Source organism: Prunus mume, linkage group LG1, assembly GCF_029339155.1.
Source record: "Prunus mume cultivar Tortuosa linkage group LG1, ASM2933915v1, whole genome shotgun sequence".
Classification (NCBI taxonomy): domain Eukaryota; kingdom Viridiplantae; phylum Streptophyta; class Magnoliopsida; order Rosales; family Rosaceae; genus Prunus; species Prunus mume.
This window is the reverse complement of record NC_142698.1, coordinates 19838033-19851266: the sequence shown is the minus strand read 5'-3', so window position 1 is coordinate 19851266 and position 13234 is coordinate 19838033. Positions and strand designations below refer to the sequence as shown.

Below are 13234 nucleotides of genomic sequence, written 5' to 3'. Positions count from 1 at the left end.
CTTCTACTAAGATGCCTGCAGCTATATAATGTCCCACATCGGCTGCTGCAAAGAAGTATGGTGCGGTTTATATTCGATGACGAGGGCTCTACGTGTTAACTTGGGGGTGTGGGGCCGGGAAATGCACGCGAACCTTGAACCCTAAACCAAGCCCCGGTCCATCGGGTGAAAGATTGGGGGTCTTTACCCGGCGTTTCCCCCGTGCGGTTAAACAAAGAAACGCCGACGCCCGCGTGTACAATTTCCCGTGTTGACAAAATTGCCCCTCGAGAGGTTTGAAGGTGGTACTGCTGGCCCCTCTGTGGTTGTGTTAATAATCCAGGTGTCTCGCGGTTACTGGTTGTCCTCACCTCTTGTGCACCCCCAAACGTTTTTATTTTTTTGCCTTCTTCACGACATTATATGATCAATCGCTGACGCGTGAACATTGATCGTGGCAATCCCATGTTCACATCATGCCACTCTTTCTCTCTCTCATTCTCTCTCTCTCTCTCTCTCACTCTCTACGTGGCACAGAAAAAAACCACACAGAGAAAGAGAAAGAGAAAGAGAAAGGGGGAAAAACATCTCAAAATATGTTTCTTTTTTCGTTTAATGTAACAAAACAAAAGGAAAAGTAAACTGTGTAAGAATAAATAACAAAAACAAACAAGAAAAAAGCAACAGCAACAGATGAAAAAGACTTCATTTTGCACGCGCTTTACAGCTTAACACAGATTCTCTCCTTCAATCCCATGTTTATAGCGAGAGACACACTGAGTCATAAGTCACAACTCAGCCAACGACCCTCTCTCTCTCTCTCTCTCTCTCTCACCGTGCTTTCTGTGGTTTCCTAGTGCCCCATCCAAGGTAAACTTGATGTCCTTAGATTTCATCTCCTCCTTTTCCTGATTTCTTTGATCTGCTTGTCTGATTGCTCGCAAAATTGGTATGGAAATTTCAAATTCAACAGTTTCCGGTCCAATTTATAACATTTTCAGGCCTACAGAGAGACCCAATATGGGAATTCAATTTATTTAGTTTCCTTTCTTTATTGCTTTAGATCATCGGGTATATTATTTGGATTTGAATGAAAGACTTGATGAGATTAACACAACTTGGTCTGATTAATAAATGATAATATACTTGGCATTGGCTCGCAACCATAAAGATCCAATCTTGCATCTCAGTATGTGTGTTTCGTGTTAACTTAGGAATGAATCATATTTGGTTTGTACTCGTAATCAGCGTGTTTATTCCTCTTAACTTGTATCAGGAAATTTGGATTTATCATATCTAGTCCAGTTGAATTTCTGTAATTTGGCTGAATTTGCAAATTTAGGAACCATATGTATGTGTATTTGTTTATGAGAGGGTTCTGTTATTGAAAATGGCAACTTGGTGCAAAATGCTGCTGGTTAGGATTTCAAAAACTATGCCTCAGCTAGGGGAGACAGATATCAGCTTTATTTATTTAAAGAGTATCATGCATCCATCCATCCTAAATCTGATTGAATGTTTGAAATCGTTGGTACGTGTTAAGTCTCATCACAGGGTCCTGTTTTATCAATTGGGTCTTCTGCCACAGCGATCTTCGCCATTCTCCTCTATTTGTCATATACATTTTGCTCCTTCTTGCTCTGGCTGGCTGTTCATTGGTGTTCGTTGCAAATGCTCAAACCATCTTGAGCTTTCGTCTTTTCTTATCTTTAAGGGTATTCTGCTTTGTATCTCAAATATCCATTTCTTTATTTTAATTTTAATTATTCCATTTCAGGCGCTGATTTTACTGCTTTTACTTCTATTGATGATGGTGTGCACAGGACTAATATAGCAAGCTTTGTCTTGTGACCACTTAGCGTCTCATATAAAGCATACTTCTTCTATACACAATTGTTTGGGGGATTCTCATCTCTTTTTTTTTTTTTTTTTGCCCTTTTTGGTTTTGGACGGCGTTTTGCATGGTATTCTCTTCTACCATCTTGAAGTTTTTCTTTTTACTTCTAGTGAATTACGTGTTTATATTGTGTCTTTGTAATTTATGTCTTGAAAACTTATGTATCCACAAAGAATCTCTGTGCAGTTTTCACTCAACCTCTGCCCTTATATTCCCCACTGTACTGATATATGCCAGTTAGTAACATTTAACCAAAAAGCAAATAGCAATACTAAGATACTATGACCATCCTCCATGTGCTTTGGTCTTTGGCATAATTCATTGATCTATGTCCTACCCTGCAGGTTCTTGGAACAAATGGCCTTGGTAACAACTGCTGAAGTTTGCGACGCACACTCGCAGCTAATTGGAAGTGGTGATCTACGGGTGCTTGAGCCAATATTTCAGATATATGGCAGGCGACAGGTCTTCTCTGGACAAATAGTGACCTTAAAGGTATTTGAAGACAACGTTCTGGTTCGTGGGTTTCTCGAGGAGAAAGGCAATGGCAGAGTGCTTGTTGTGGATGGGGGTGGAAGCAAGCGGTGTGCAATATTGGGGGGCAACCCTGTAGTTCAAGCTCAGAATAATGGATGGGCAGGTATAGTGGTGAATGGCTGTATAAGAGATGTTGATGAGATTAATGGTTGTGACATTGGTGTGAGAGCTTTAGCGTCCCATCCCATGAAAGCCAATAAGAAAGGGATTGGAGAGAAACAGGTACCAATTACCATCGCTGGGACAAGGATCTGCGATGGGGAATGGCTTTATGCTGACACCGATGGAATTCTGATTTCTCGTACCGAGTTATCTGTATGAAGAGATGGCTTTAGCAAGGAAAACCGTGGTATACAAGGAGCCTCTTGCATCCAACCTCTCACCTACTCATCATGTGATTTATTGTAAGAGAGCTGTTGTTGTACCATGGTTACAGGAAGATTTTATCCTTTGGAAGACAAGTCTTTGCAGCATAAGAATGTATTGTCTTTGTTTAGTTGCTCCGATGTTGTACCTTGTTTACCCTGCCGAGTTCATTTTCCAACTTTCGATTGTATTAATCCACATTCCATGGTATTAAACTGTTAACTATGCTTTTGGTTCCCCCTTCTCCTTCACATTCCCAATCAGCTTAATTGCCATCTATGGTTTCATTCACAGCCTTCACATAGTACTAATATTAGTTGCTTCATTACTACATATGTTTTGATCATATGTATGCAGGGTCCCTGAATGTTCTTGTTTAGAAAAACAGGACAAGACCCAATTGTGAAATTTAGTTAGAGTTAATCTTGTGCAGATTCTTTCCAGTAACTTTAGTCATATAAATTAACTGAAGGTAACAAGTACATTCATAATCTGCATGCCCTGCCATCCAGCAAAGCAAAGCTGTCTTTATACAAAAGCATTCAAGATTCAACTTAAGGTCCAGTTCTCTAAAGCCTTATAAACACACTGATTCCAAGTCCCCAACATCTTCAGTAGCTACACTTGCATCTTCTCTGGTAATACTAATTGTTGAGGCTGCAGATGAGCCAATTGTTTCTGCAGCTCCCAAATCCAAATCCCCAGGTTGCAAATACATTGCCTTTCTTTTGCTTCTGCTGCGTTGCCATTTCCTCAACAACTCTTGAACATCCTCACTTTCAACGTCTCTAGATGAGGCTTGTGATTCCCTACTATGGCGTCGTCGTGGTCGAGATGTGGCTTGTGATTGTGTCTCGGTGTAACTTTGGTCACTGACATTTGCTGCGGCAGTAGCTGTGATCATTGTCATTGGCAGCAAGAGTGGCTTGCAGAAAAGTATGAGAATTATGAGGAACAAAACATAGGTATATAGAGAGGTCCAGACGTAAAAAGTCAACTTCCAACTGCGCACCAAATGTTTCGTCCAAGGCAGCTGGGAATTCAATAAAATTTCAGCCTCGTACAACTGGGGAAGATACGAGGTTCCAGCTCTTGGTAATAAAGTTACTCTTATGGCTTGGGTTCTTGGAAAATGCCCTTCCTTATGCTCGAGTATTTGCATGGTTAACTTCTGGGTTTCTCCAGAGATTCCTAGTAGCAACGGTACGCCCATAAGAAATGTTCGTGTGAGTCTAACCGGGAGGCTCCTAAATCGCAACATGCAGGGCTGGCTTGACTTTGCAATCAAATCGCCATTCACTGATAATAGTTCTGCACTCATCTGATGATCAATATATAATTAACCAATTAAATTGTTATTTAGTAACAAACCTTAATTTCAACCAAATTTATATGTATAAATTATACATACCTGAAAGACCCCAATGTCCCTATTGAAATCAGATTCAGGCATCAATAGGACCAAAGAGACATAAAAAGTGTGTCCAACAGGAACCCCACCAAAAGCAAAGACAGCCGTTGGATGAGGGTCAGTGTAATCAAAGTGCAACCTGTCTCTCACAAACACAGGCTCCTCCACCCAAAGATTGACCAACCCAACACCCAAAAGAAAAGATAAAATCAAAACCATGACCAAAACCATACAGACATAAGCAGCCCCAAGCAACCCAAAACCAAGCTTCTTGAGGAGGATGGTGCTGCCATGTGTGAGGGTAGAGGGAACCTGGTGGACGGCGGATTCAACGGTGTCTTTGGTCTGCTCGACTTGGTGGTAAGACTCAGAGGCCACAGACAAGAGGGAGAAAATGGGGGCAGACAGAGTGGCCATGCAGTTGTAAATTAAATCTGCTTGAAAAGATACAAGCTTTGGGAACCACTCTGATGGTTTTGGTATAAGATACTCATCACAGTCATATTGGCCGTATTCTGCTTCATCATTCTTCAATACTGGTGTTTCTGGTAGTGGTGGGTTGCTGAAGGTTGATGTGGGCTGAGCAGGTTCCATATCTCTTGAGACTCTAACTCAGAGAGAGAGAGAGAGAGAGAGTGTTTGCATATGTTAATTGAGTGTTGTAGCTAGCTGGTTAACACAGCATAGCAAGAGGGAGCTCCACCTGTACAGTGTAATGTTGCATGAAAGGAAAATATGAGACGTGGTAGCGCTGCTATTTGACAAGTTGACATCTGTTCTGTTGTTTGTCCAGCTGCATATCATCATATCATCAAATCATATTTCTTCTTCTTGTTTTTGTTTTGCTTTAAAGAAAAGAAAAATAAATAAATAAAAAGCTTTGAGCTTTTTCTGTTCGTTGTTGATATTTGGACTCTGAAACATGTTTGGCCCATTGATTGATTGAACCCCAAAATTGGGCTGGGGTTTGAATATCAATATACGGTCTTCTGACTCATCACCAAGCCGAACAGAGGATAGATACCAAAAGAAAAGGAGAGAAGGTCAAAAGAAACTTGCACTAGTCTGTCTGATGCAGAAGCAAAAACCCCAACAAGCCAATCCTCCTAATTGATCGTATTTCACAAACCCCTTAGAATTAGAAAAACCAAGCACATGACATGCATATCACTGATAAAGCAAAGCCACACCCTTTTGTCCCTTAAAACTGTCCATGCCTCTATCCTCAGAACCCATCTTCACCTCAATCTCTTCCTCTGCACCAACCTCGTTGCCCACTATGCCTCTTTGGGCTCAACCTCTCATGCCTATACCCTCTTCTCTGCCTTCTCTTCTTCCTCATCCTCCTCTGACGTTTTTCTTTGGAATGTGATGATTAGAGGCTTTGTTGACAATGGCCTATATCACAAAGCCATTGCTCTGTACAGTAAGATGTGGGAATTGGGTACTCAACCCGATCACTTTACATTCCCTTTTGTGCTTAAGGCTTGTGGGTATGTTTGTGATGATAGATTGGGTGTAAAGCTTCACGGGGATGTGATTCAATGTGGTTGTGCATCGGATTTGTTTGTGGGTAATTCACTTATTGGCTTGTATGGAAAATTTGGGCAGGTTGAGACTGCAAGAAAGGTGTTCGATAAAATGCCCGACAGGAATGTGGTTTCTTGGAGTTCGATGATTGGTGCGTACTCGCAAAGTGGGTGTTTCAATCATGGGTGGTTTTTGTTTGCAATGATGTTGAATGAGAGTATTAGACCCAACAGGGCTGCCATTTTGAATGTGATGGCGTGTGTTTCTAGAGAGAATCAGGCTGATGAGGTTTGTGGAGTTGTGGCAGCTAATGGACTTGATTTGGACCGTTCAGTTCAAAATGCTGCCATGCAAATGTACGCACGGTGCAGAAGAATTGATGTTGCTCGGGGCTTCTTTGATAAAATCAGTGATAAGGACTTGGTGTCTTGGGCATCCATGATTGAAGCTTATGTGCAAGTTGATTTGCCTCTTGAAGCCTTGGAGCTCTTTAAAGAGATGAGAGTGCAAGGGATTCTCCCTGATTTGGTGGCACTTCTGAGCGTGATTCGCTCTTGTTCAAATTTAGCATCGTTTCAGCAAGCACGCTTAATTCATGGACATGCTATTCGTTGCTTTTTCAAGAACCACATTGCGCTTGAAACTTCTATAGTTGATTTATATGTAAAATGTGGAAGCTTGGTATATGCTAGAAGGGTTTTTGATGAGATGCGAGAAAGAAATATAATCTCATGGAGCACCGTGATTGCAGGATATGGGATGCACGGTCATGCAAGAGAAGCTGTTAACCTATTTAATCAGATGAAGGCTCTAACAAAACCAGACCACATTGCATTCCTATCAGTGCTGTCAGCCTGCAGTCATGGTGGGTTGATTGCCGAAGGATGGGACTGCTTTAATTCCATGAGTAGGGATTTTCATGTAACACCAAGACCGGAACACTATGCATGTATGGTTGATCTTTTGGGTCGATCTGGTAGACTGAAAGAAGCGTTTGAGTTCATTGAAAGAATGCCAGTAAGGCCAGATGCTGGTGTTTGGGGATCACTGCTTGGGGCATGTAGAATTTATTCAAATATAGAACTTGCTAAAATTGCTGCAAGACAATTATTTGAGTTGGATGGGGAGAACCCCGGTCGATATGTTCTCATGTCCAATATTTATGCATCTTCTGGAAAACAGAAAGATGCTGATAAGATTAGAGATTTGATGAAACAAAGAGGGGTGAGGAAAGTAGCTGGTCACACCAGCATAGAGATAAAAAACAAGGTCTATACATTTGTGGCTGGAGATAAGTCGCATACTCAAACTGATTTAATCTATTCAGAGTTGGAGAAAGTGATAAATAGGATTCGACAAGAAGGGTACAAGCCGGATTTGAACTTTGCATTGCATGATGTGGAGGAAGAGATGAAGGAGAAAATGTTGTATGCGCATAGTGAGAAGCTTGCGATAGTTTTTGGACTGTTGAAATCAGGACCAGAAAGTGTTATTAGAATAAAGAAGAATCTGAGAGTTTGTGGGGATTGCCATACAGCTTCCAAGTTGATCTCTAAGGTTACAGGAAGGGAAATTGTAATGAGAGATGCTCACAGATTCCACCATTTCAAGGGTGGTGCATGTTCTTGTGGGGATTATTGGTGAACAGTGAGAGTTGTTTTAATGGCTAGAAATGATCCTAGAAAGAAAGCAAGGGGAAAGTGGATGGCTTATGAGATTATGGTTTAAGGAGGGAGAGGTTCAAAGAATCAAAGGTAGGTGCAGTGAGCAAATTTTGGGGTATACTTGTTTATGTGTTTCTTTCTTCTTTTTTACATTGGATTGGAATTATAGAAGATTCATGAATTAAGTTTTAGGGAATTGTTGTATAGATAGTTGGGAAGTAAATGCTATTAAAGAGCCGTTGGTAATCAATAACATCCTAATTATGAGGAATCCAGTAAAGTAAAGCCTATACATTGACTAGACTAGCAGTCTAGCACATTTGAATTCAAACCAAACCAAACCAAATAGTTAATGTGGCGCTGGTATTTACAGCACAGCAGAGCAGTCAATTATAGGGAATTGACTAAGTATTTTGTACATGTTCGTACATGTTCTCTCTCTAAGTCTAAGGGAAATGTACAAAATGTTCTCTCTCTAAGTCCAAGGAAATGTTACTACAAACAACAAGTATTACCTTATAATAAGCTCTAACATTATTTGCCACGTGTCATATGGTTTAGACGTTGAATGGTAGCCACGTGGCTCCTCTAACCGCATTTTGTTTGGATTATACAAAGCTAACCTCCACCTCAAGATTTGCGGCTAGCCATTAGCAAACCAAATCCCACGCTTAAGTCCCCAACTCTCCAACACAACCTATATTACACATAATTAAATAAATAAATTTGCAACTTACGAAGATAGAATTAAACTAATTATTATTGGATTAAGAAACAAGTACGGAAAATGGATTAGCTATATTTGGTAAGAGGATAGAGAACATGAAATACTTGGCAATTATTGTCTAAGACGCATGAAATTTAAATAACTTTGAGGAAGAATTTTAAATAACTTTTTAAACACAAATAGGGGTTGAAATTAGAAACCAATAATAATAATAATAATAATAATAATAATAATGAAAAATTGATTTGAGAAGAAACAAACTTCATCTAGATTTACGTAAGACATTGAAATGAAATGAACACGTATTTGGAGTTTGTTTAAGTTCTTGGTTGGTATCCATCCATGCGATTTTAATCAAGATATAAGAGGAGGAGGAGGAGGAGGAGGAGACGAGGAGAGGCAGTAGAAGCAGGAAGGAGGTTTTTTTGGGTGTCCACATCATCAGCCAGCCAGCCAGCCAGCCAGCCAGAAAGGATACAGATTGTTTCGTGGGTCCCACACTCGAAATTGTTCTTCGTTAAGAGAGTGACTGATCTCCCCTCACTCTTTTCTTCGGGCAAACCGGCAGAGGCACTTCTTTTTGTTCTTCTTCTCCTCTCCTCTCCTCTCCTCTCCTGCAACAAAAACAACTGAACCCAACTCTCTCTCTCTCTCTCAAAATCCAAACCATTTCTTCTTGGGAACCTCTGAAAACACATAATTGTTTGTACCATAATACACATTGAAACTTGAAAGCCTTTTCATTTCCTCAAATTCAATTCAATTCATTTCATTTCATTCAATAGAATAACAAAAAAAGGTTTCAGCTCCAGAATTACTCCAAGAGGAGCTGAAACCAAACCAAAGCTAGGGTTTTTACAATTCTTACACTTAGAGAGAGGCAGACAGTCACAGCCTTCTTGTCACTCTAACAGGGAATCATTAAACCAACAGACGAAGAGAGCATAAAGATGGGATTTTTAAGAACCATGGACCAAGAAGACGACGCCGTTTCGGAGAACAAAACCAAAGGTTGTGGACCTGGTGCTAACACCATTAGTATAGCAGAGAGGAGGGCAGCCAAGTGTGGATTCAATGCGGAGAGGATCAATACGGCGCGTTTTAGGACAACAAGCCCTTTGCCTTCGCCGGCCGCGGCTGCCAGGTCCCCCTGCCTCACTATTCCACCTGGTATCAGCCCCACGGCTTTGCTCGACTCCCCCATGATGCTCCCCAATTCTCAGGTTTTTTTTTTCTTTCTTTTTCTTCTCGTTCGGGGTTTTCTTATTTTTGGTAATTTTGTTGCAATTCTTTTGCTGTTGTAAATTTTGGGGTTTGAATCGAGCTAAATGTGTGAGATTCTATCTGGGCTTTGTTTGGTGATTTTCTGATCAACGAAACGTATAATTTTGTATTTTTGGGTTTCTCAACCTCAATATGTGAATTTTATGAGTCTTGTTGGAAATGGTTAATGCAATTGGTAGTAGGGTAGAAGTACAAGCGAAAAAAAAAAATTGTAATTTACTTCTATTTAGTACTTTGCTGCTACTCTTTAATTATTATTAACTGACATTCCTCATGTTGGGTACGCTAGTTCTCTGAGAGTGTTCTCTCAACATAATATGTTCTTTTTAAGAAAGAAAAGTCATCTGAATTTGTGATTATGCACTTCCAGATCCACTTTTTGTATAACAGTCTCTGTTTTGTAATTTCTTGGTTTAAACTGAGGTTTGTTAAGGGACTGGCAGCTGAACTAAAGGACAATCACCATAACCAAGAAGGCAAACGAACATTGTGGACGTTGATAGTTACGAAGTAGACAAAAGAAATTTTATTTTTTTGGTGTGGGAGTGAAGTTAATTATGGAAAGTCTTAAATGATGTCTAGTAATTCCTGCTTGATGCTGTTTGATATGTGATCTTCAACTCTTATATTCTTCCAGGCGCTCCCATCCCCAACCACCGGAACTTTTCCGTTGCTTCCTCCCAATGATGACAGTTCAGTGCTGAAATCTGGGACTCATGAAGATGGTCACAGGGGGAGTGATTTTGGTTCATCCTTCACATTCAAGAGACAGGGCGATCCCAAATATCTGCCAGGCTATTCTAGTTTCGAAAATCAGGTAATGGTTACATGGCATGTTTCTTTAATAATTAGGGATTAGATGCCTCAACTTAATGTTTTGGAACTCAGTAGTATAAAACTCTTAAGCTGGAGAGAGGTTTTTAAACTTCTTTTTGGGTCTAATTACTTTTTCCAATTGTGGCAACACAAGATATTGGTATTTTAATTACTAACCTAGTGATTATGTTATATCTAAATATAATATTTAAATTTTCAATTGTAACCACGAAAAACCTTAAAACAGTATCTCCTCATAATCTCTAGCTGTAATTTTATACATAGTTGTTGGAAACAACTTTGTATGGTTCTTCGATACACATGAGTCCGCATATCTTCAAACCATGAATGTCCAAGGGACTTTGTTTAAACCAAAATTTTAATGGTTCCTGTGTAGATTTTGATAAGTTGCCATAGGGATGAGCTGCTAAATTCTGACCAGTAATTTATTTACGATTTTTATATGAGATTGTGTTTGGATTAATTTCTTTCCATTGTTCCTCAGGGATCTACTGTTGACTACCAATCTCTGGTTTTGGAGCAACAACCAATAGATTTTGAATTCCCAATGGAGTTTCCGGAAGAAGCTAATGCAAAGAACTATGCTGTGGATCCATCCACCCATGTTAAAAACTTAAATAGTGGGATTCTGAATGCCAACTGCGTAGACTTGCAAAGGTCTAATTCAAGCGCAGCTAGTGAACAAAACTCTCTTCCCAAAGAACCGATTCATGGAGAGGACGTTGGGAGCCACCCATTTTTGGAAGGAGAGCATAGAGGGTCATACCCATCTGCGGGAATGGTCAGGACTTCAGAAGATGGATATAATTGGAGGAAGTATGGGCAGAAACAGGTCAAAGGCAGTGAATATCCAAGGAGCTATTATAAATGCACCCATCCAAATTGTCAGGTGAAGAAAAAGGTGGAACGATCCTTTGATGGTCAAATAACAGAAATCATCTACAAGGGAGCTCCTCATAATCATGCAATGCCTCAGCCTAATCGTCGAGCTGGAGCATCACTTGGATCATCATTTTCATTTGATGAGACGTCAGAGATGAGTGAAGGAAGTAGGGCCTCCGTCAAAGTTGAAGGTGGGTTAGTTTGGACAAATATTCAGTCTGGTAAGGATATTAAAACTGGTTATGATGGGAGGGCTGAAGGTCTGGAAAGGACATCCTCAACATCTGTTGTCACCGACCTTTCTGATCCATTATCAACTACCCAAGGGAAATCCATGAGTATCTTTGAATCAGCAGAAACTCCAGAGTTTTCATCCACACTTGCTAGTCATGATGATGATGATCGGGGCACCCAAGGAAGCATATCACTTGGAGATGATGCAGATGATGAAGAATCTGAGTCAAAAAGAAGGTATGTCGTTTTCCGTTTATCTTACAGGTGTCTATTTCCAGGCCACCATGACTAACCAGGATATATTTTCCTGCATTGATTTTCCCTTCCAGGAAGAAAGAGAGCTGCTTGATTGAACCAAGTTTAGCATCCAGGGCTGTCCGTGAACCAAGAGTAGTTGTCCAAATTGAGAGTGAAGTCGACATACTTGATGATGGCTATCGTTGGCGGAAGTATGGGCAAAAAGTTGTCAAAGGAAATCCAAACCCTAGGTATGCTCTCTCTCTCTCTCTCTCTCTCTCTCTCTCTCTCTCTCTCTCATCATATTGGTTGGACTACTGTGTGGATTTCTACTGAGTTATGACCATAGAAGAGTTCAGGAAAAAAAAATAGAAAAAGAAACAGAGGATAGCATTTCTTGGTCTAGTGTATTTCTTCAAATAAGATTAAAAGCTCATATTCCTGATTTTCACAATTTAGGTTGCATAAAATCATTTGAGCATATACTGGGGTATGTTCAGTTCTCATGATGGCTGGATAGGGCTTGTGCTTCCAATCATAAATATGTATGCAATTAATCTTTCTACTTATTCTCTATCTTATAGGAGCTACTACAAATGTACAAGTGCGGGCTGTTCAGTAAGGAAGCATGTGGAAAGGGCCTCCCACAATCTGAAATTCGTAATTACAACATATGAGGGAAAACACAACCATGAAGTGCCCGCAGCGAGAAACAGTAATCACATAAATTCAAACGGTGGCAATGCACATCCATCTACTGCCAATGCACAGCCAGCTCTTGCATTACCCAGGAGTAGCAATAATCCAAAGCCTGAGACACAAGTACAAGATCTTGCACCTCATTTTGATAGAAAACCGGAGTTCCATGAAGAATACCTGAGATCTAGTTTTCTTGGGAATTTCAATAATGACTTGAAATTTGGAGTTCCCTCCATTTACCAAATGAAATATCCTCCTTTGCAAAATACCATGTCATATAGCTCGTTTGGACTACATGCTAATCACGGTGTGACCCATCAGGTTGGTTCTGTTGTCCCAGACTTCCCAATTTCACTGCCTTTAAACCTTCCTCCATCTGGGAATCTCCCTCTCTCTGGTTTTGATTTCAACAATGGAAAATCAGTTTGTCCAGTACAGCCTTATTTTTCAGGACAGCAGCTGCAGGAGGATGATATGAGGTTCCTAAAGCCTAAACAAGAGCAAAAGGATGATAACCTTTATGATGCCTGTTTGCCTATCATTGACCAGGCAAATGCATCATTGTCGTCATCATCATCATCATCGCTGTTATATCAAAGGATCATGGGAGGTTATCCATCATAAAAAATTTGTTTTTGCTTCTGAAGCAGTCATCAATCGTACTAGTCATCCAGTTTTGTTTTCTTTGAAATTTTTATTGTGATGGTTGTTTCTTCGCGTTTTCTATTAAACATCTGATAAAAATCCTATACAAATTTCATACAAGGGTTTACTGTTTTTTTCATCAACTTTCATCTGTAGGAACAAATACATCCATAGACTTTTATCTGTTGCCTCTCTCTCTCTCTCTCTCTGGTGTGCATGTTTTGCTTTGTTGCAATTGGCAGATACCTTGGAACCCTAGATGTAATATATGCCAGTTTATGGCTCCGGACTAATAGAAGTAAAAC

The 13234-nt window shown here is 40.2% G+C and overlaps 3 protein-coding genes and 1 pseudogene across 8 annotated transcripts; 3 read left to right on the top strand and 1 right to left on the bottom strand.

Moving 5' to 3' along the window:
* The first annotated feature begins 657 nt into the window (after positions 1–657).
* On the top strand, positions 658–3016 carry LOC103318794 (Ribonuclease E inhibitor RraA/Dimethylmenaquinone methyltransferase). Of its 4 annotated transcripts, XM_016797339.2 has the most exons (4): positions 658–849; positions 1523–1694; positions 1803–1943; positions 2221–3016. In XM_016797339.2, exon 4 carries the CDS (start codon positions 2234–2236, stop codon positions 2732–2734), a length of 501 nt encoding a protein of 166 aa, XP_016652825.1. In that variant the 5' UTR covers positions 658–849; positions 1523–1694; positions 1803–1943; positions 2221–2233; the 3' UTR covers positions 2735–3016. The 4 variants fall into 4 exon arrangements, with proteins under 4 accessions (XP_016652825.1, XP_088902374.1, XP_008218449.1 ...); XM_089046248.1 differs by lacking the exon at positions 1523–1694 and having other exon boundaries at positions 1757–1943; XM_008220227.3 differs by lacking the exon at positions 1803–1943.
* A 225-nt stretch (positions 3017–3241) lies between these two features.
* LOC103318793 (Putative adipose-regulatory protein (Seipin)) lies at positions 3242–5151 on the bottom strand. Its single transcript, XM_008220225.3, has 2 exons — positions 4191–5151; positions 3242–4100 (listed from the first exon to the last, which is right to left on the bottom strand). Exons 1-2 carry the CDS (start codon positions 4782–4784, stop codon positions 3357–3359), a joined length of 1338 nt encoding a protein of 445 aa, XP_008218447.2. The 5' UTR covers positions 4785–5151; the 3' UTR covers positions 3242–3356.
* A 15-nt stretch (positions 5152–5166) lies between these two features.
* LOC107880124 (putative pentatricopeptide repeat-containing protein At3g49142 pseudogene) lies at positions 5167–7655 on the top strand (annotated as a pseudogene).
* Positions 7656–8454: 799 nt separating this feature from the next.
* On the top strand, positions 8455–13110 carry LOC103318792 (putative WRKY transcription factor 2). 3 transcript variants are annotated; one of them, XM_089045773.1, is made up of 6 exons: positions 8455–9334; positions 10033–10212; positions 10717–11585; positions 11678–11836; positions 12170–12605; positions 12736–13110. In XM_089045773.1, exons 1-6 carry the CDS (start codon positions 9062–9064, stop codon positions 12760–12762), a joined length of 1944 nt encoding a protein of 647 aa, XP_088901899.1. In that variant the 5' UTR covers positions 8455–9061; the 3' UTR covers positions 12763–13110. The 3 variants fall into 3 exon arrangements, with proteins under 3 accessions (XP_088901899.1, XP_088901865.1, XP_016646832.2); XM_089045739.1 differs by having other exon boundaries at positions 8456–9334; positions 12723–13110; XM_016791346.2 differs by having other exon boundaries at positions 8467–9334; positions 12170–13110.
* Positions 13111–13234: the final 124 nt, after the last annotated feature.